We start from the raw sequence: 23,443 nt of genomic DNA, 5'->3' as shown, positions 1-23,443 counted from the left end.
GCACGGTTTCTACCGATCATGTCCCTAGTCGAGTTAACTTTTCATAGAGTTAACAAATATTTCACTTTGAGAAGGGAGTCTTCTGAGGCAAGATTTGAACAGGGACTTGCATACCCCCCCAAGGTCACTGCCATTCTAGAGAAGAACACCGCAAAAGCCAGATATCACAGAGTGGATGCGTATAACCGTCGATTGCATATTTACCAAGTTACAACAGAAAGGGGAGACCGACTTGGTAGTAAAGGAGGCCATAAACATACTGTTAACTTTCAGTTAAGAACGTGTACCTGCAACAAACCTACGATATTTCACCTCCCATGTTCTCACGTTCTAGCCGTATGTGCAACGTACTCACTATCAGAGCGGCCGTGGGTTGACCCGGTGCTGCAATCGGAGGCATACACGAGCACATACGCGCCGCAATTCTAGCCAATCCCTTGCGAGACAACCTGGACGCCCTATAACGGTCCCAGAATCATTCCCGACGGGAGCATGTTGCGTGGAATAGGGCGACCAAGGTCAAAGCGCATACGTAATGAAATGGATGAGACTAACCGGCCCGCGAGCAAATGTAGTCATTGTCACGTTCAGGGCCATAACCGGGCAACGTGTCCATCGAGACCCTCAGAGGACCCATGACTGTTAACTGAAATTCGTTGTAATCGTAGATGGAGGAATTATTTTGTAATAGAAAATTTTGATTTAATAACATTTGGAACATTTTGATTTAATAACATTTGGAACATTTGATCGTTAACATTTTGGTTAATTGCTACTGCGTTAACTCTGTTGGGATTTGTTAAATTGCATGTGAACAGATACGATGGACGGTAGGGCTGTGGAGCTGGCTGTTGTGGTGGCTGTTGGAGGACTGCAGCATGCAAGCTGTTTGCTGAAGCTTGTTTTCTGCCTGGATGCTGGTTGCTGTTTCCAGCAGAAAAGCGCTGTCTGAGACAGCGCTTTATGTTCAAGCATAAAGCGCTGTCTGAGACAGCGTTTTATGTTCAAGCATAAAGCGCTGTCTGAGACAGCGCTTTATGTTGAACATATAAAATAGTTGTAGTTGAATTTTTTTTTAAAAAAAACCCAAGGATAAAACGCTGTCCGAGACAGCGTTTTATGCCCTACTGAATTTAAAAAAATACAGAAGGTAAAACGCTGTCTGGGACAGCGTTTACCAGTTGAATTTTTTTTTAAAAAAAAACCAGGGGTAAAACGCTGTCCGAGACAGCGATTTACCCTGGAAGCTTAGTTTGGTAAATAGTTTTTCCACGCAACCATTTTTGTCAATAGTTTACGTTTAGAGCTCAAATTGGAAAAACGTTCCTTCAAATCAACACTCCATTCTCCTCTCCAACCAAACGCGGCATTCTAAAGAAAACAAAATAGAGGTGGAACCGCCATGAAAATTCATCTGAAATTGCAGCAAGCATTCAAACAGATCTGATTCTCATTTCCCAAAATTCTCATTCCTCAATTCAATACTTTACCAAGAGTGTGTCAAAACTCGAGGTTCGAAAATGGCGCCGATCTTCGAGTATTTCATAGTGTGTGGAATTGGACCTGAGATTCGAACATTAGATGAGAATAAAGGATTTTATGGCACCAATTACAGATATTTGCCTTCGCTTCTTGATCAGTATCCTCCTCTCAATCATACCCTCTATCCTCCTCCTCCTCCCCAGCTTCCCATGGTACTTTCTCTCTTCCATTTTGTGTTTTTATTGCTTTTTTAGTGTTGCCATTTTCTGGGTATGTTTTCTTTGATGTTATACTTTTGCCGCAGCGTGGCGGGTTTTGGTTATGATTGCATGAATGATTGTAGTTAGCATTGATGATGGGTTTTGCTTATATTTGTTGGAAATGCGGATTTATGATGATGATTTACAGGTTGGGGGTTTTGGGTGCTTGAAACACTTAATTTTGTGGGGTTTTGTATGAACAGAAGTGCCATGAAAGAGCATTGTTTAGTCTGATGAAGAAAATAGATTGATGGAATTGTGTAGGGTAGAGTATATTTATTGGAAATGCGGATTTATGATGATGATTTACAGGTGGGGGGTTTTGGGTGCCTGAATCACTTAATTTTGAAGGGTTTTGTATGAATGCGAGTGCTATGAAAGAGCATTGTTTAGTTTAAAGAGGAAAATAGATTAATGGAATTTTGTAGGGTAGAGTGGTTGAAAATATTTTGGGAAGAAGTTGAGAAAAGCACAATTATGTAATTGAACAAGGAATGCATCAAGAATATACAATTGGAGATAAATTTTTACGAATTAGAACATGGAGCATAAGAATTTGTTGAGTTATTTTTAAAAGTAATCAAGGCTGTAAATCATGTGCCATGTTCTATGAAGTATAAGCGATGAATAATATCTTTAGTGGATCTCTAGTTCTCAACTAATGCGGAAGCATTTATACTTCCTTTTTTCAAATGAAACTTGATAGCTTCTGTTTTCTTAATTTGTGAATGCAATTACAAATATTTATCCTGTTGCAGCACTTTATTGTCCAATGGTCTTATAATAGGAGGCACTTCTATGGATAATGGTCGTGGATTTGATATGCTTCCACTACTCGAAACTTAAGTGCCATAATTTGACATTCGCACTTGTTAATGTATTACATTGACCATTAGCATATACTTCCTCCTCTTCATTTTACTTACAACATTAGGATTTTGACACTATTCATACTCTCTTTTATTACTCATATTGTTATTTATATGGAAGAAAAAAATGGTCATGTAGGATTTTGTTGGATTTGTCTTGATTTGTGCATTAAAAAAATCTAGGCGAAATTGTGCATTGGAAAGCGTGAGACTCTTAGTGTTGTAGGTAAAATGGAGTGGAGAAAGTATAGTTTTCTGTTAGTAAAAATTACAACAGTATAAAGTTAGTATTTTGAAAATATACATCATTTTACATAATAACATTTACTTATATATAAATTTGGTAAAAGTATGTTGTTAAATTGAATATTACTTCAGTTTTTATATATATTTTATTTTAATTTTTCTTAAAATTTTTGGTTTGACTTGTTTACAGTAGATTTGTAAATTAAGAAAACCTTGAAAAAGATGAGTGAGTGTAAGAAGTAAAGTGAAATGGAATAATGTAAAGTGAGTAGAACCAAAAAAAAAGAAAAAAAAAAGAAGAAAAGAAATGAACAGAAAGCAAGTAGAACCAAAAATAGATAAAAAATAAAAAATTTGCAGGTAGTATAATAACATTGCAAAAGAAAGTGTTGCATTTTAACTGGGACAAAAGAAATACATATAAGGTGGGTGTTCTTGGTAGCCTTTGGTTTGCAGTGTCTAGTTTCTCCTTATCTATCTGTTGTTTTTAATAATTTTCTATTCACAATAGTGAAAGATGGAAGCTTGTTTTTTTAAGTGTTCAATGCCAAATATGTTAGCTCACACATTTTCTAAGGACTGTGATGGAAATATGTGGAGAGATTAAGTTGGTCTTTTTTTTTTAATTGTGTGCTCCTATTAGTCTTGTACTACCTTTAACATGTGCACCTCTTATTCTGTAACTGTTTCAACATTTAGTGCATCACTAAACTGTAGGAGGGATTTGATCAAGATATTATGTCCTTGTCTGATCTTGGTATTCTGTCCTTGTAAGAAGAATCATGTGGCTAACCTACGTGGTTATGTTATTCTTGGAAATAATGAAGTTTGATGATCCGTGGGAGGAAGAATGTCTCTGTTTTTATTTTATTTTATTTATTTATTTTTTTTTAAATTTTGTATTTCGTGTTAGTCTCCTTCAAAATAATACTTATGTAGAAAAATTTTAATTTTCTGAATATGCAATGGGCCCTATTTAAAGTTTTTACATTGTAAATCTTGATTTTGTGATAATTTTAAATGCTACCTTAGACACAAAAAAAATTCAAATTTGCAATTTGCATACAAAAAGGCAATAGATATATGGAATAGAGCTTTTTATTGATTAATCATGGGTTGATTTTCGTATCTCTCTTGGGTCCTATAGACTTATTATGATTGATATACCAACAGATTGGTAGTAGGAGATGATGAGATTTTAATTTTAATTTTTTTTTACTTGTTCAATGTGAGCCTCTTGAAACCTTATGATATCGTCATTATATTGAGTTATCCTGTAGAGCAAGATAAGATAATCATATCTCCTAAACTCCTAATTATTGCACACACGTTATGGTATTATTTAGATGAAAGTGACACCACTAATAAATAAATTTTTGGTGCCTACAGTTACTTCATCTTTGTTTTGCTTGATTATTATGCTTATCAACGCATAATTTTCACCATTAATATCTTTAATAATTACCAATAAGTAAATTTTGATAAAGTTGATGTTTTGAATTTTTGTATTTAGACAAATCTAACAAGATCTCTCTTCACTCTGTTATCTTAAAGTATAATTCACCGAATATAGTTAAAGTTTAGTTTGTGAATAATGCAATAGTCAAAACATTGCAAGTAAAAAAAGGAGATAGTACCTGATTGTATACCATATTGATTGTCCTTTTATCCATTTGGTCTTCCCCAATTTTTTCAGATCTACTTTTTGTAAAGTAGTTGAGGTCTATGTGAAGTGGTTTAACTCTTTTTTTTTTTGGTTGTGACCTGATCTTTATATTGTAACATGTCAATGTAGTGTGTTTTGCCTGCTGGAGTGGAGTTCTATGCTTCAGGACTTGATGGCAATGATCCCTCAACGTATCCTCGCACTTATCCTATTGTCTTAACTGGTGCGTTTGTATCTGTAAGCTGTGTTAGATGAAATTATTGAAGCAAAATTGATGGCTGCTGCAAGTCTTGCAACCCTTTTTTAGATGCTTCCACTGTAACCCTAGTAAAACTTACTTCTTGGTAGTTATGCTTTAATATGTAATATCATTTTTAATTTCTGTAGGCATTGAAGTCTTACATCATATATCTTTTGTTTCTCATTAGTGATCGTAGCTTAAATGATATTATTTTATACCCATGATATCTTTATGGTAACTTTCTATTTTTATTTGGTCATTTGCAGAGGGTGATGGCTCCAAAATTTATGTCACATGTATTGCTTTTCGGGACCTAGTTGATGAGGATATTGTTCAAGCACATCGTATCCCCGTGAATTCATTTGCAGACAAGTGCATCTGTCTTGTTTCACATTTGCCAAGTTTTCATGTGCTTCGTACCGCTCTGGAGGAGATCTTTGCTCTTTGCTTTTCACCAAAAGGAAGCCGGTGAGCTGTCATGTCATTTATTTAGCTTCACTTTTAGGGGCTTTCTCATTTTCTTTGGCTGTAGGATCAAGTCTCTTTTATAATATATACCATAATTCATAACAATTCTTTTTTCTAGCAAGCCACTGTGGGATATTATTGCTTGTATGGTGTCCAATGTACCTTTGCCTACGCCTGGGAAAGATCGGGTGTTGTTTGCTATTGAGAATTGCCTATTGTCTGTTGAGGCTCCACCAAAAGATGGTTTACCTCATGCTGATGTAAGCTGAATTTGTTATCATTGTCTATCCGATTGTGTCTTTCTCGACTTGCTTGTACAAGTTGATGTAGGTTTACCTTTTTTGCTTTGATGAATTGCAGGTGTCCTTTCAGCCATTGGTACAGTGTTTGGATGTCGACAACTTGCTCAAACTCTTCACAGCTGTATTGCTTGAAAGAAGAATCTTACTTCGGTCAAACAAGCAAGTATCCGTTTTTACAAACTTTGATTTTATCCCTTAATGAAAGAAATCAGCCAGGTCTTCTTATAATGCTATGTTTCCAGTTTGTTTTTATAATTGATCAACCTTAGATTTTGTTATTGTATACTACTTTTAATTTGATGTATTCAGTTTGACATATTGGTTGCTTATATGCTATAGTAGATTTCTAGAACTCCTTTATATCTTCCGGGGCATATGATGTTGAATGTGTACCACTAGATGCTATTTTTTTTTTTGGTTGGGGGTGGGGGGGGGGGGTGGGTGGGGGAGAGGGGGGGGTAATCGATGAAAAACTGATTTGGAACAAACTTGATAAATTTAGTGTATATTTGGGAGTAAACTGTTTTTGAATCGTATAAATATCACTATTTTTAATGACAGGTATTCACTTTTGACTCTTGTTTCTGAGGCAATTTGTCATCTCATCTACCCATTTCGATGGCAGGTAATACATATATATATTGAGACAATATTAATGTTGGTTTTTTACACCTTACTCTTTCAAGTTCTGACCTTACTGTCAACATTTTTGTAATGTAATTGCTTCAATAATTTATATAATGTAAAAATTTTCTTCCATTTTTTATTTTTTTATTTTTTAATTTTTTATTTTATTGTTATAATTCTGTCAAAAATTATGTTTCTTTTCTTTATCTGTCCCTGATTTTGCCTTTTTTTTTTTGTCTGATGAAGCATGTCTACATTCCATTACTATTTTTCAGCGGAGTGGATTATATTGATGCTCCAACACCATACATGATGGGTCTTCATTCTGGAGTTGATACCACTGGCCTTTCAATGGATGGTGTAAGCTACCTTTCTAATTTCTGTCTTGTTGCCTTGCTTGTGCATTAAACTAATTTTATCTTATCCTTTTTTTGTACTGCTTATCATTGTATGTTGTTCGGCATCATTTCCGTTTATGTTTCTGTTTTTCATGGCATCCTAGTTGGTTCAATTTCAGCTTCTGTATCTGGACTGAATCTAGCAGTTGTTAAGTTTATAATCTTGTCATCCTTCTTCATCATTCCTCTTCATTTTTCAAGCTTGAGGAAAATAGAATTATAGGATATATAAAAATAAAAATAAAAATAAAAAAAACCCGGAGGGAATTGTGCAATGTATCATAGTATTTTTTAATCTTATTTCTAGTCTTTTAAACACTTAGGTTTAATGACTTGGGTGTGTAGCAAAGGAGAAATTTAGTTTATTACCTTGCTTTTTAGAGTGAGACAGAATTCTTCTATGTACATGCCTTATTCGGAAAAAAAAAAACTTCAAAGTAGTGATTCGGGGCCAGCCAATTTCGTCATTGTGTGATAGCTTCACCCTGGTTGAATCAACTATTGAGATTGTAGGGTGCAGTAGACTTTCCCAATAGCTATGTTTGCTTTGGGATTCTGAATTAAGGGAAAGAAAATTCTTTTTGAGTTTTGTGGGCTTTATTGAAGTAGGTATGTTCTATATTGTGGATCTTTTAGTGTTTTTGTTTTTTTCCCCCTTGTCTTGTCCTTTTCTTTTCTATGCTGGAGTTTAAGTTTGACTTTCTATTTCTACCTTATTTTCTAATGTAGGTAGTAATTGTGGACCTTGAGTCTAACCGTATCATTACTTCAGAGGAAATACCTCCTATACCAGAGCCAGAATTAAGCTCTTTACGTGGTGAGATATTGAAATTACTATATCCTAATGTGGTGGATATAGATCTGATAAAGGTTGGCCTTGGCGAATCACGTGAGCTTTATCATAGGGTTGCTAACAAACCATGGTCAGATGAGCATGATATTCAACTGAGGTAAATTTACCACTTCTTGAAATGTTTTTGCGCTTATATAATGTATGGGTGCATACATAGTTGAATTCGTTAATGAATACATACTCAATTTCTTGTTCCCAACCCCAATCTATAATTAAGATTTACAAGTTTTATTCTAAAACATCAGTGTAACTGTATTTAGACTCAGCATTTCTATTACATAACCTTAAGCGCTTCCTACCAAGTTGTCATGTGATGATAAAAGCAAAGTTCAAGTAGCACTGGGCAGAGTGCAAAATTAAAAATGTACCATTAAGATATTATCTAATAATATGTATGAGAAGTGCTCTTTAACAACATTAATGACATTCTCTAAATGTATATTCTACTATGATCTTTTGTACCTACATTTACATAATGTAGTGTCCTACATTTGGAATCATGCTATCATCTACATAATATGCAACATCTCCTCTCTCATTGTGTCTATTTCTGTAGGTTTCTATCTTGGCTGAACAAAGAAAACAGAAAAAATAATATCTGTTAGAGGGAAAACTATAAAGGAGGACTGTAATAGAAAGGAATTAATCATGAGACTCAGCTTTCTCCCTTGTTTAATTATCTTTTCAGCTGTGGGTATGGAAAGAGCATATATCATGATTAGGCCTGTCAGCATTGATGGGGCATGGAAGGGGAGGAGAGTTGGCTGTAACTTGGAAGGGGACTTTGATTTAAGTTTTGGCTTGCATGGGCATGGGGTGGTGGGCAAGTAATTTAGGTGTTTGAAGGAAGATGGAGAGTGTTGGAGATGGTAGCACCTTTGACTGAAGTACCATTTGGCGTTTGTGATTTAATTCAGGCTCTTACTTGGACGGCAAGAAGAAAGTTATGGAATGCTTTGCTATTTTCATTTAGTTCATCCATATTTTTGGCTTTTTGTATGTGATTGTTTATTATAGTTTGGCTATCTGTTTTTACACTTATGGAAAGTATGTGAACTTAAGCAGAAGTCTATACACTTCCATCATTTCTTGTTTACCTACTTAATTTCCTTTTCTTATTCCACATCATTTGTTACTTCAGGTTACTAAATTAGTATTACTTGTCAATAGTAGTTCCAATGTGATTAGTTTTAACTTTTGATGCGGGAGTTATTGATTTGTAATTGGCATGTGTACACTGAATATCTTTATGTTATATTGATGAGAGTAATATATAATGAGAGAAGGGTAGGAGTCTAGGAGGGATGAAATGAGGGTGGGAGGGATGGAAAGAGGGTGCAGAGATTTGAAACAGATGCAAATATGAAATTAGAGATAAAATGAAGATTATAGGTGTGCAGATCAAAGTCAAGAAAAGGCAAAAATGAAGAGAGAAGGGAGGGACACAAAAATGTGAAAAGAATTATATTTATGTGTTAAAATGAGGATAAATGAGGATTGGTGAATGTTGACTGTGAATGTAGCAGTCATTTCTTGAGTAGTAAGGAAAATGTAGTGTGTGGCACGAAGAGCTTGTGACTCTTAGTATGAGTGAGCTGAGTTTCTCTGCACCATCTTGTGATATCTTTCAGAATCTCAATCCATGAAAATAAAGTGAGGGGACTTTTTTTTAAAAGAACATTGTGATTAAATCAAATCCATCTATTTGTGAATCCATCATGGATATGAGGGTTTACCAATGCTATATTCTTTTTAAAGACACCAATGAGTTGAACTTCACAAATATGACCCCTGCCACATGTTGTGTTCCATCATCTGAGCCACATAGCATGAATTTGGATTAGAATTTGCTTAATACAATCTCAAAAGCTCTATAATTTTATGCAACTAGGCCAAGCACACATGCTGTTTGTAATGTTGCAAATGACCATCTAGCAGCAAAAAATGCTTGTGTCTTTCATCTATGTTCTATGAGCTCAAGGTGCAATTGATCAATGTGTGAGATGTATAAATGTTTGATGAGGGTGAACATGCAAGATGCGGGAGATTTGTGCTATTCAAAATTAGGTGCACTGAGGTTATATCTACTTCATTGGATTGGTTTGGAAGTGTTTCTTTGGAGCAAGCAAGCTGACAATTGTGCATAGGACGTCTATTGAATGATGGAGTTTTGTCTTGTGCCTCTAATTTGTAATGAGGTCATTTGACCTCTGTTTGAATTACTTCAATTTTCCTTCTTCATACCCATTTTTCAGGTTGTAAGTTTATATTAATTTGTTTTATTTTTTTATTACCATTATAATCAAAAGACATCATTACCTGTTAAATAACAGCTCTCCATTCTGATCTGATTCCTTTTTTGTCAGTATGTCTTCTTGTTGATATGATTTCGAATTGCAGATATGTGACTAGCTTTTCCATCACTCCTCTCCCGCCCCCCCCCCCCCCCCACCCAAATAAAAATAAAAAATAAAAAATTAAATTGTGTGATTATCTTTTGTGTCGCGTTGTATTTTCGTGTTGAGGGTTACCACTATTATCCATGGTTCCTGCACGGCTCTCTTTTCGAATTTGATGTTTCTTTTCTTAGATGTCATATAAGTATATTTTTATTCATTTGGATAATGAATCATGTCTCTGAAGTGAGGTAACGTGCAACATTTTAAGCAGTCCCATTCTGTTTGTGCAGGATGATATTTCTGAAGTTCTTTGCATCAATTTTATCTGGTTACCGGAATTTTATTGTATGTCTCTACTTCTTTTTGGCTGTTTAATTAATTTGTTTGATTCATATACTTGTATCATGTCAAAACTGCAATGAGAAACTATTTTTATTACCCAGGAAAATTCTGCAACCAATGTCTTTAATACCCAAGCATTCTTGAAGAAGCGCTCTCGATTGACTAATCAACCCCTAGATCCCATGGTGAGCTTCAGTATGGTCTTTTGTGGTTATTTTTATTGCCTTTTTGGTCTGTTATAATCATTTCATGTACATTGAAATTTAAAAGGATCAATTAGAACACTTTCTTAGGTTCATGAACTATCAAGTCTTACATCTTTGTGTTCAAGCCATGCTTGTTTGCTAAACAGTCTGAACCAAGCTGATTTATTTTTAATTTTTAATTTTTTATTAACGCTGACCTAAAGTTGTACTGTGTGTGAGATGCTGTGCTCACTTCCTTTCTTGATTCTTTGTGAAGGTAGAGTTAAGATTAAGGGGTTTTGTACCTTTCGTCCTAAAAACTTGCTTCATCCACCAACACAGCACAGAAACAAAAATGGAAACCAGAAAACTGGAAATAAGGGAACACTAACATTTTTTTTTTAAAGGTCTTAGAAACAATTGAAAATGCTTGGCTCACTTTGTACCTTTCGCCCTAAAAACTTGCTCCTGCCACCAATGCAGCACAAATACCAAAGTAGAAATCAGGGAACATAGGGGAACACTTGCACCACACACAAAAATAAAAAATAAAAAGAAGAAAAAGAGATTAACAATGGGTGGTTCATGGTTGCTATTTTGGTGAATATTCCCATTTCTGTAAAATGTCTGTTACATTTCCATAATCATGGCTTGATGAGGTTGTATGCATCCCAAGTCAAGATGTCATTGAAACATGTTAGTTGGTGTATTAACAATGGTGGTTCATGGTTGTTATTTTGGTGACGATTCCAATTTCTCTGAGAAATTTAATATCCAAAGAAAAATTTAGGGAAACATTAGCTGTCATATCAACTACTTGAGGGTAGATGATGAGTACTACCTCACTCCCTTTTGGGACAAGATCATTAGCGTAGTTGAACACCTCTGCTAATAATCATAATCTGAGTTCGTAATTTTCTTTGCACGAGCTTCATGAGATCGTGGAAGCACTGTTATTTTGTGTTGTCTGCTTGTTGTTTGTATACAGTATGTCAATACACTGCTTTTGCTTTCAGATTATACAAATTTTCGAGACACAAGGTTTTTTGGACTTCCTTGAAAGAGGCATAGGCTTTAATAACAATCTTCTTCACAAGTTGCAAGATGCCATTGGGAGAGGACAGGATCCTATGTCAATTTTGCCATCACCTGTGTCAGAACCTGAAATTATTACAATATCTGATCTTGATGGCAGTGTACCTGGTAGAGTTCTTGTTTAGTTGTCAGTATATGCTCTCATGAGTTCATACCTTATTAATTTTACTTGTTTAAATTTCTTACCAAGATGTTTCCCTGATTCACAGCTAGTGGTTCTCCCTATATGTATGACCGATTCCCCTCAAATATTAGAACAGAAGAGCAGGAGGAAAAGAGGAAGCAGATTCTTGCTGCAGTTGGTGGATCCCTTGATACCGATGCTGAACATAATCTTGATCATGCTGAAAGTCTCAGTCCAAGGGAGAGAGCTGTGGGTCCTTTTTTCAGTTTTCATTGTAGATACAATTATTTAATGATTGATTGCTATTTCATTCATTAACTAGCTATCTGATTAAGTTATTGAGAGTCACTTAAGGTTTTGGTATGGTTGTCATCATCCAGATAAGGTGGTTTCTCCTAGTTCACCCTCTTTGCACATATTATGCTACTTTGGGGCCATTAAGTATTAGTTGATTAACAACCTGTTAGGAGCTTGTGCAAAGTTCAAGTTTAATAGATTGTTGTAATTCTTGAAAATTATAAAAGGAAAATATTAGTATGCTTCTTGCGAAGGGACTTAGAAGTATGCATTGTCTTTTTTTTTTTGGTATTAACTTTGCTTATAATGGCTGATAACCAAATCATGGGAATGGTATAAAGATTTTTCTTTTCAAAAAGCCCTCGACTGCATTAAGCTTTGGAACACTTAGATGTATTTTTCTTTTTACAGGCTGAGCGGGAGCGCATGGTCTTGGACATAAAAGTGAAGTTGCAGGTAAATATTCAAATTAAAGTACACCTTGAATTTTTATTTAATCGATCTTGTTATCTGCAAGTAGGGTGCTGTTTCTATTCGTTGTCATATTTTCTGTATTGTAAATCTATTTTGCGTCAAGTAAGAACATTGCAGAAAAGCATATCATGAATTTATCGTTTATGGCAACTTATAACATTATTGCAATTATTTATTAGCATTTGGTGTAGCTTTCTGTATTTAATTATCTTTTGATGAAGGAAAGAGTATAGGACAGTGCAGGGAAATAAGCACAGTGAATAGGTAAGAGAAAAGATCTCTGCAGGACCAAATGAAAGTACTGTGAAAATGAGAATAAGGATTTTGAAGTTAATTTCTGTAGGCGGAAAAGATAAACAGGGTTCATTTGGTTTGAAAAACGGTCTATATGTAGAAATGTAGATAGCTTTATTGTTTACTGTCCGTAGATTTTGCATTGTATGATTTGTATCTGTAGTCAGACTTGACCTAGATTGAGGATCAGATGTAAGTTGCAGAAGCTTATCTGGCCTCTAAGATTTTGTCTTTGTTGGGTTGTATAATGCAAATTAAGTGTTAATGATTCAAGTATGCTATTTCAATTAAGATAGGATATGCTCTGGTGATTATAGCTTTGAAATTTGTGGATTTGTTGTTATTGAACATTACCTTTACTGAGGTGAATGGATGGATAGACTTATGACCTCAGCCTTGTCCCTTGTTAATGTAATTTTAGATGATCTTATGCTAAGCATTTGAAGTGTGAAGTTATATGACATTTTTTAATGAGCAGGGACTGTGGCTACGTCTTCTGAAGTTAGGGGCAACTGATGATCCTTTGTCCTCATTTGAATATGGAACTATTGTTGGTAAATTTGTTTGAAAACTCTGTTTTACTTTTTAGGTAGGTAATTAGATTGTTGATTGAAGTTAAATTTTTGCTGACTTCTTTTGCAGCTCTCATTGAATCTGATGCAGATGGTATTGGTGGAAGCGGGTTTGTTGAATGTATAAGGGAACACATACATACTGTATGTTTAGTTGTGAAAGAGGATGTTTTTTTATTTATTTTATATGTACTTATAAAAATTATATCTGGAATTCCTTGTTTTATATCTGGTTATTGTCATGCAGGGGTGGAGCTGTCAATTGACTGAAGAGCAATTTATTGCTGTCAAAGAACTGGTACGGCTATTTAAATTTAAATTTATGGTTGTACTGCTTCTGCTATTTTAAACTTAGTGTTTATTACTTCCTCCGTTCCAAATTAGATGACACGTTTTTACTTTTGTCACTGTTTTCAAACTTTAATTTGACTAGCTTTTGTGATTTATAGATAAGAAAATATAGTCATGTGAGATTTTGTTGAAATCCTCTCAATGTGTATTTTCATAATATCAACTTTTTATAGTTTTTCTTATTTATTATTAGAGTCATTTACGGTTGAATTTATGCATTAACAAACATGATAAAAGAAATGTGTCATCTGATTTGGAACGGAGGAAGTATGTTGGAAGGTAAACGAATCTGCAATGGATATAATTAGTCTTTCTGAGTCTTCGTTTCCATTGAGCTGTCCAAATACTGAGTACTAGATAAAAGTTTATAGATGTGAAATGGTAGCTTTATATTTTTCTGTTGAAGGCCTAAAATGTAAAAACTCTTGGAAAATCATAATTTCCTTGGCAGAAGAAAATTGGATAAATTTTACCGCTCAAATGGGACAAACAGACTAAGAGCCTAAACAGACTTACAGAGGACTGTTCACTAAAAGGGTGTACAATTCTGTGGATGAAGCTGCTTAAAAAGTTCATGCAGCCAATATCTTTTAATTATGTTTCAATAACCTTTTAAATCACTTGATGTTCAAATTCAGAAGTAGTTTATGAGTATGTAATCTTGCCTCTAGCACCAAATAATAGTATGAATATATTATGAAATTTTTGTACAAAGTCTATCCATGAATGGTTTAGTTACAGACAAATTACTTTAGTTACCAGTCTTACCACCTAAGATGTTATCCTTAGACATTTTCTTGTTTCCTCTACTATTTCTCTGTCTGGATTTGCACCTTCCCGTCAGAGATTTTGCCTCTTTTTGATGCGTATTTGTTGTAACTTCAGCTGAAAACTGCAATTACTCTTGCAACTTCTCGCAATGACATGCTAACAGTTAGAGATGCTCTCGAAGTTTCTGCTGAAATCTATAAGAAGGACGCCAATAATGTTTCTGATTGTGTTCAACGTCATCTGATTTCACTGGCAATTTGGGAAGAACTTCGGTAAGCTTCAAACATCTCTTACATGAATTACATATCTCCACTTCTCTTATGATTTGGATGTAAGGTTTCTGCTGAACATTGACGGTAATTTCTTTTAGTTTCAAGTGTATGACTTACCTTCCTGATGTTTCTATGTTTTTACGTTGATAAGATGGCCCAAATGTCTGAGGACATGATTGTTTCTTTTATTCGCTATTACATATGGTTTTATCTCAGGTAGGTTTACGACTTTAGGTTGCTCTAAGCCTCTAGTGATTAAAGATCTTTGTCAGCCTTTGATTACGGGTGCAGGTCCACCCTACCTTTATTGTATACTTCTAGGACTTGAGTTTAGATTCTATGTTTATTATTTTTCTGATGTTTCAGTTTTCATTAGAAATATCTACTGTCTTCATCTTGTACTTCAGCCTTTTTGTACAGTGTTGGTGAATGAGTCTTCCACTTGCCTCTTTCTCTTCCAAACTTGTGAGCATTCCAATTTGACAATCGTGTTGTCTCTGGTGGCAGTTCAATTTTTTCTTTTAGATTGTTGTTTCCTGACTTGGTCCCTCTTGCACCCACTGCCTGGTCATTCCTGTGGCCAGGTGAAGTTTGCACTTTATCGCCAATAGGCAAGAGTGTCGCACTCTTTTCAAAGTCCCACTCGCTGTATGACCTGTTACATGCACCCTAAGTGTTCACACACTCCAACCCACATTATTAGTACTGTGATATAGGGTACCGAGGTACCGAGATCAATGAGTTGCATGTGCCCGAAAGGGAATGTACCAACAAAAGGTATCTGGATCCTCTTTTTCATCAATCAAAAGATTAATATCTTGCAATTCTCAACCTTGCCTATCTCTGAAACATTCAAGTTCCACTATTTAATACTGTCTCGACACCCTATAATTATACACTACTTTAATTGGGTTCAAAGCCTTTCTTCCTATCTAATGACCTCCACTTAACCCTAAGGGCCTCATTCCCACTTATAAACTTTTTCTTTTCGTTTCTCATTTGATATAACTATTGTATTGGCTCATCTAATGTAGCATTTTTATAACTCTTGATTTTCAACTTGTTTATGATTTTCAACCTATAAATACAATACATCTTTGGAACTCTAAGAAAATGGAAACTAAAGGGTAATAATTTTTGTAAAACAAATAAAAATTTTAACTTAAAACAATTATGTGTTTGATTCCGGTGAGATCTTGCAATGGCATTGATGGTGTTGCTTGATACTTATTAAGAAACTTGGTAGGTTATCATCATTGTAGATGCAATTATAATGTTGTGCTATGCTCCTAGGGCGAAAAGTGTTACGAGAAATCGTGTGCTAGTACAACATCTATCTTTGGAGTAGATATGTTATTGTTAAAAGGCACAAGGTGCACTTGTTTGCACTATTCTCATCTTAAAACCATCATGTATGTCCATCATGGGTATGTGTCTAAGTGTCCAACTTGGTTATTTTCTGAAAACTTTCCATGATTTTGAACTAAAATGAAGTGTCTAAGTGTCTTACCCATGTCTGAGTGTCCGACACGGGTACTTAAGGTGAAATGAAGAGTGTGAGTAATATAGATATTATAAATATGCCCTAATATAGTAATATTATACAAAATGCAATAAAGAATCATATTTTGCTTTTGATTATTTCACCAAGGGAAGTATAAATAAGGAAATTAACAAAAATATCTAAAAGTAAAAATATTAAGTAAAAAAAAAATGAACAAAATTTTTTTTGTAGTCTTCCTGAATTCCGAGCGATGGGTGAGAATAAAAGAAAACATGAAGGGGATATATCTGTATTTTGCCACTTAAAGAAAAAGAGATCTTATACTTAATGAAATCAAAGGACTGTATCAGTCCTTTCTTAAACATTAGTGTTATCAAAGTGTTGCTGAACTTATTTTAGGTGAACTTTTTCTATTTTTTTTTTATTTATGCTTTGTTTTTTTTTTTTTTTTTTTTTTTTTTTTGTGCTAAATTGAGGTTATTTGTCCTGGGCTAATCTTACTTTTGCTGAAACTCCTATCAATTTATTGAGACCAAAGCTAACAAAGATATTCATTTAACATGGGTTGGATTTGGATAGGCCATTTTATTATTTAGAATATATTTATTGAATAAGTGGAGTAAAATTCTTTTTATTGGTGAATTCGGATTATCTCCAAGATTACCAAGTGTGGTGTCAGATGGAATGGGAGTGAGGGAACTTAAATTATCATATTGAAGGTCTCATTGAAACACCTTTTTTTCATTTTCTTTTTCTTTGATAAATGAAAGAAGGATTACTGTAGTGTGAGAAAAGATGTGAAGGGAACCAAAAATCATGTGGGAAAAGGAGTTTGACGTGATCTGCTGAGAAATGCTTACATTAGTTTACTGTTTTCTATTAGTTTTCATGTCTGCTTTACGTTGTTGGCTATCATACATCTGCATGCTTTAATGTTGGATTTGGGTTAGTTGTTAATCTCTCACTCTTCAATACCTACATTTTATTTCTATTATCTGAGAATTGTCTCTTTTCACTTCTGCTGCTTACTTGCTTGTGCTATTGTGTTTGGGGCTGGATGAACTTTTCAGTTATTATATAGCATGGAGGCAGAGGGGGAGAGATACAAGAGAGTGCTTTGGTGGATGGCTTTCTTTATCTTTTTGGAGATTTCTGTTGTTTTACCCTATGTCTACTTATTGTTATGGCCATTTTTGAGCATTAATGTTGCTAATTCCATCTTGTTTGAAGCAAAACAATTGAGAGGTTGGATGGGGGATGTTTCAAAGTTGACATTTATTTCTGAAAAGATTTTGCATAAAGTGAAAGAACGCAACAAATGTAGTAAGAGTATCACAGCTCATTCAATCCTTTACTAGGCATAGCTTCCTTAATCTTATTACTAGGAATCAATTTAAACTATATAGCCAACTAAAACTAAAAGAACATTTTTTGGGCATCTATAATATAAATATATTAATACGTAAGTGAAAGTACCTGTTAATATAGATGAAGTAGCCACTATTGCATATTCTATCACAACCCAAAATGTGGAGAGTGTGAATTTTCTATGTAGTGATTCTAGTGAATTTAGTTGGATACTTCTCGTTGACAATCCGTCTTTTTCGAGATATAATTTGTGTTATTACTCTCTAGTTATCTGATTTTTGTTCTTTCACCTTCAAGTGACTCCATTGTTCTTTCTTTGTTTTTACTCAAGGTTTTGGGAAGGATATTTTGAGTATCTGATGGATCAAGCTTCCAACAAGTAAGGATCTGTAGTTGGTCTCTCTTTGCTTTAAAACATGCTGAAATATTGCATCTGTGTTTGTCTAATTTGCCTGCCAAGTGGGACAATTGTTATTGTGTGGTGCATTATTTATCCAGGGCCCTCATCTTAAATTCAGATTAATGACAATTTTTCTTAAATGGCTTTGAATAATGTTGTAAACATGTACAAATCTTAATAATATGTTTTAGAAAAGTGTGATTATTACGCTTTACTTATACTTGCCACAATAGAATAAAGGAACACTATATATATATATATAACTTATTTTGTTGAACTTAACTTTTCTTCCTGTCACAGTCCTCAAAAAAAAAATGTACTTAACTTTTTGGAACTTATTCTTACTTAACTTTTTTTGCTAGAACTTTTTGTAATAAGCTGAGGATTCTGCGATGTACTTTTTGAGTATTATTTCATCAGGTTTTACATCACTTCTGATTCTTTTGGTCTCTTCAGGTCATCCAATCACGCCACTCGGGTTATGACACAGCTTATTGTAGTAGCTTCACATATGGTACACTCTACTCTTATTTTTAACCACATGATTGACACTGCTGCTGATTACTGAATTTTGATTATTTACTTTATAAAGGCTGGACTGGGACTACCCGATACTGATGCTTGGAACATTATTGAGACCATAGCAGAGAAACACAACATTGGGTTTAAGCAATTTGTGAGTATTTATTAGCTTTCTTTACTTATTTTATCCATGTTCCTTCTTCCTACACCTTTGTCTGTCAAGTTTTAGTGAAGATGATAGTACTATACTACTACCTGCTCTGTCCAGATCTGAGAGGACCAAATCTCCCCCTTAATGAAACGGTTCTCCCTCCATTCCATGTTAAGAGTCCAAAATGAATTTCTTGTTGGTGTCAGTGTGAAGAGTTTCTAAGAAATATTTTTTGCTATTTCTGGGCTGCCTGGGCAAGTGGGCATTATGTGCTTGCAGAATCACTTTGAGAGAGTTAAATACATTAGTTATTTACTATTAAATTAGTTTTTATCTCATGCAATATACTGGTAAATAAAGTTTCTAGGTGTTCCCAGAATCCTGGGTACACCTTGTGCTATGCATACTTGGGTCTCTTCACTACAATTTGCAATGAAACTACTGACCAATTTAATACAGAGCCCATACAAAATATTCAAACATGGAAATATAAAAAGCAAAACGCAAGTAGACATGTGTTGTGACATGCATCGGAAAGTTTCTTTTCTCTCCTCTCCTTTGCTTCCTCGTCTGACGTTATTTCTTTTTATTTGTTGCAGTTGATAGATTTATGATGTCTTTTATTGATTGTTAACAATTTTTTTTTTTAATCATTATTTTTTTTGGTCCCAGATTCAATTAAGAGGGTTTCTGTCACATATCCACCAACTTCGCTTTGCTTATTGGGGAATTGCTGCTACAAAAGTACAATCATTGTCCGCTTATGGAGTTCAATCTCCACGTCCACAAGATGCTGCACATGACAATCAACAATTTGTTGAGGCGTCTAGTGTTGGGAGGAGCTGGGTACAAAGCATGTTTAGCAGAGATACATCGTTAAGGGCACATTCTTTTACTCGTGTGCGTAGTGGAGTATCAGGTAGTTCCTAATTGTGTGTAAGGACTTGCAATGCCTTATTTATAAGTTCAGATTGATATGGTTGTTTATCACTAATTGCATATTATGTTGGATTCAGATGGAAATGAGGGTAAATTGGATCCGGCAAATGCTGCGGGTCAAAAGAAGCCTCAAACAAATGTGCGTGTACTTAGGGGCCATAATGGTGCAATCACTGCTTTACATTGTGTCACAAGAAAGGAGGTGTGGGATCTTGTTGGTGACCGTGAGGATGCAGGCTTCTTTATTAGTGGAAGCACTGATTGCCTGGTATGTGAACATTTTTTCCTAATCATGTCAACATTTAATACTGTTGCCTTATATTGGGGGCGTTATGAGGGGCAATATTTTGGGGGTGGGGGGAAATCTTTAAATGTTGGCTATAATGGTTGATGCTAAAGAAAACTTTAGCTAGGTTGGTTAATCTTGTTCCTTTAAAAGCATCCAGTGTCAAACATATATACGAAGTTCACAGGATCAAACCTTATGTGAAACTGTATTTTTTTTCTCTTTTAATTTTTTACTTGGAGAGAAGCATTTTACACTTGATAGTTTTGGTTATAGTTTTTCTTATGTCCTTGCTTGTTTATTTTTTTCACCTACACCTATACATGTATTACAAGATTTACAACTAAGAGTGTTTATTGTTATTATTAACTTAGTACTCTAATTTATCTAAGAATTATATCTACTAGATTCTTAAATCAATATGAGTGTAGTTTTCACAATTATTCTGATCTTAAGTATGTTGTTAAGTTGTGTAAAATAGAATCTATTACCTGTCTAAAATAGATGAAGGAGCATTGTTTAAAAATATACAATTTAGTTATAAATGTTTGCCATTTCTTGATTTTTTTTTTTTGAAAAAAAAAAAAAAAAAAAAAAAAACCCTCCATCCCCCCACCACCAAATTATAAGTTTGTGTTGTTGCTCAGGTGTATCTTATCAACTGAAGTTAAAGTCAAGTTGAATGTTGCTTGTTGAGCTCTTGGAAGCACTAATTGTCTAGGAGTGTTTATTTGTGTGCATTTACATCTTGACGAGGATATATTAATGATTGTTAAGATTTTGAAACTGATTTACCCTTTCTTTCACTTCAAAATCTTCCAGGTTAAGATATGGGATCCAAGTCTTCGTGGTTCTGAGCTTCGGGCCACTTTGCAAGGCCATACCGGGTAACTTCTACATCTAATATTTATTTCTTGTTTTCTTTTGGGGACAAGTAATGAAGGATTATAGTGTTAAAAGGAGTACTAGTTGGTGACTGACACTCATTTAAAAGGGAGATATATTTGTCATGCCTTATAGTGCTAAATGTTACATTGTCTGAAAATGAGTTGTTTGTGTCAGGTCAAATCAGGTATGCTCAGTAATCAGTTTCAATTTGTTTTGGATCGGGACCATTTGGGTCGCACTTTGTTCAGCTCTATAGTATTTGAGTAGGCTCGTGCTCCATATACTTGGTTCCCTCAGAACTTTTTTCCCCTAGCATTTTTTATGGTATCATCTTACAGATGAAGCTTTGAAACAATACATGTAATTGGAATTGGGGTCCTGGAAATTCTATTTTGATCCTACTGAAAATTTGTTGATTGAGGTAACTGAATTTGGTCTGATGAAGAAGTGAATTTTTCTTGATGGCATCTACTGAAAATATAAAAATAATAACCAGAATTTGAGACCTCAGCTGATTCCTAGTAAAGTTGATCTGGTATCAGTATCACAAAAACTGTTTATTTGGCAAACACTTGTGTAGACATTTTTACCAAATAAAGAATGTGCTAAGACTAAAGTTAGTAGCTCTTATTTTCCCAAAGACATGTGACTCACTTGACGTTGGGGCATATTTCTTTCTTCCAGTACTTTTCTAACATTCATTTAGACCCCAATAATGAATTGTTGTGTGGTTTGCCCTTTTGGCTTATACTGTCTTGACTTATTTCTTATTTTCCTGTCCCTCTTTGTCTTCTATACATTTATTGATGTATATTCTAAGTATTGCCGTCTTCCAGAGCCGTGCGTGCTATAAGCTCCGACCGAGGAAAGATAGTATCAGGATCAGACGATCAATCTCTCTTGGTATGGGATAAGCAAACACACCAAGTTCTAGAAGAGCTCAAAGGGCATACTGCACCGATCAGCACTGTGCGCATGCTTTCAGGAGAGCGTGTCCTTACTTCTTCTCTTGATGGAACGCTAAAGATGTGGGATGTGAGAACTGATACTTGTGTGGCAATCGTTGGGCGTTGCTCCAGTGCAGTTCTCTGTATGGATTATGATGATTCTACTGGGGTTTTGGCTGCTGCAGGTAGAGATTCAATTGCGTACTTATGGGACATACGTGCTGGTAGACAGATGCATAAGCTCTTGGGGCACACAAAATGGATCAGATCAATCAGAATGGTTGGAGATACTCTGATTACTGGTAGTGATGATTGGACAGCTAGGATGTGGTCAGTTTCTCGAGGCACGTGTGATGCTGTCTTGGCTTGTCATGCAGGTCCTGTCCAGTGTGTTGAGTATTCACCGTTGGAGAAAGGAATTATTAGTGGCTCAACAGATGGGATGCTTCGATTTTGGGAAAATGCTGATGGGGGCATAAGATGTGTGAAGAATGTCACCGTACATTCTGCTCCTATATTATCCATTAATGCTGGTGAACACTGGCTGGGGATTGGTGCAGCTGATAACTCTATGTCTCTTTTTAATCGCCCTCAAGAAAGACTTGGGGGCTTCTCTAGCTCTGGCTCTAAAGTATCCGGATGGCAGCTTTACAGAACACCCCAAAAATCTGCTGCTGTTGTAAGATGTGTGGCTTCCGATCTAGAAAGGAAAAGAATATGTAGCGGTGGCCGTAATGGATTTCTTCGATTGTGGGATGTTACTATAAACATCTGAGCTTCTACTTGTCATGATTGGCAAGTTATTTTGTCAGTTTTTACATGAACACATTATGGTAATTGTAAATCCCTTTTGTTGTATATTGGTTTCCATACAAAACCCCAAATTTGGGTCACTTAACAAAAGAATGTATAATGACTGAAGTAAATGATTTTCTTACTGAATACAGTGATAATTAATATTGTCCTAATATGACTGTTATAATGACTGACTTATTGTTGGGAAGTTTTTCAATGTCCCTTAACCCTCTCGGCCTCTCCTCTTTCATTCCTGGTTCAAATGGGATCCGAATATATGGAAATCCAAATCAAATCCAATTCAAGATTCACCCTCAATCTAATTGTAATTGCAACCTTATCAAATAATGTGGCCTGTTTCTCCACGTCTCCACTAGGGGCGAGCACAGATCGGATATCCGTATCCAAAATCCACTTTCGGATCGGATATCCGTATCTGAAAATTAGGATATCTGATATCCGATCCGAAAGCTTCGGATATCCGAAAATTTCGGATCGGATAGCTCGGATATCCAATATTTGACTTTTTTAAATTATTGTTTAAAAATTCATTTAATGGCCAAATTAACTTTTTGTCAAGGAAAATTGATAAACAGAGTACTTGTATATTGAAATTGAGCTAAAATGAGAAGATCATATGGACTAGAAATTTTTAAAATCCAACAACTAATTTCACCAATTTCAAAACAAAGAAATTTTACACATTGTCACAAATTACAAAACGAAAAAAATTTAAAATAATTATCATTGAGAAGGGAAGCTGCCACTGGTGGAGGCGTGGAGCGGCTGTGAGAGTGAGGGAGTGGGATTTGGGGCGGGCGCTGTCGATGGGATATACGATGATGGGCTAACTGGTGTTGCAACTGGAGGGAAGTCGTCGTGGTTGCAGATGTTGATGGCGGTGTGGCTGGAGGAGGGTGGAGCGACGCATGAGGATCAAGGGGGGGAAGATGGGCAAGCCGTTGGTGGTTGGCTAGTTGCAGATGTTGATGGAGGGGAACTGAGGGAGATCTTAAAAAAGAATAGTCACTGAGGTTCTAACTGTGGAGGATCGC

The 23,443-nt window shown here is 35.2% G+C and overlaps 1 protein-coding gene across 1 annotated transcript; it reads left to right on the top strand.

The window, feature by feature from the left end:
• The first annotated feature begins 1,520 nt into the window (after window positions 1–1,520).
• Window positions 1,521–22,561, top strand: LOC110702878 (DENN domain and WD repeat-containing protein SCD1-like). Its single transcript, XM_021880624.1, has 24 exons — window positions 1,521–1,694; window positions 4,653–4,746; window positions 5,031–5,232; window positions 5,351–5,492; window positions 5,593–5,693; window positions 6,096–6,159; window positions 6,408–6,521; window positions 7,289–7,509; window positions 10,102–10,156; window positions 10,255–10,338; window positions 11,355–11,541; window positions 11,643–11,806; window positions 12,266–12,310; window positions 13,101–13,176; window positions 13,265–13,338; window positions 13,442–13,492; window positions 14,431–14,588; window positions 17,792–17,839; window positions 18,317–18,374; window positions 18,453–18,536; window positions 19,206–19,452; window positions 19,550–19,740; window positions 20,581–20,645; window positions 21,483–22,561. Exons 1-24 carry the CDS (start codon window positions 1,521–1,523, stop codon window positions 22,366–22,368), a joined length of 3,585 nt encoding a protein of 1,194 aa, XP_021736316.1. The 3' UTR covers window positions 22,369–22,561.
• Window positions 22,562–23,443: the final 882 nt, after the last annotated feature.

Source organism: Chenopodium quinoa, unplaced genomic scaffold, assembly GCF_001683475.1.
Source record: "Chenopodium quinoa cultivar QQ74 unplaced genomic scaffold, ASM168347v1, whole genome shotgun sequence".
NCBI classification, from domain to species: Eukaryota; Viridiplantae; Streptophyta; class Magnoliopsida; order Caryophyllales; family Amaranthaceae; genus Chenopodium; species Chenopodium quinoa.
The sequence above is the reverse complement of the archived record's forward strand: the minus strand, read 5'-3'. Positions and strand labels throughout refer to the sequence as shown.

Bases quoted from the DNA above. Each gene is read 5' to 3' on its own strand.
- LOC110702878 (XM_021880624.1), top strand. From the start codon at position 1,521: ATGGCGCCGATCTTCGAGTATTTCATAGTGTGTGGAATTGGACCTGAG. The intron at 5,493-5,592 runs GTAAGCTGAATT...GATGAATTGCAG, and splicing joins ATGGTTTACCTCATGCTGAT to GTGTCCTTTCAGCCATTGGT. The intron at 5,694-6,095 runs GCAAGTATCCGT...TTTTAATGACAG, and splicing joins ATCTTACTTCGGTCAAACAA to GTATTCACTTTTGACTCTTG.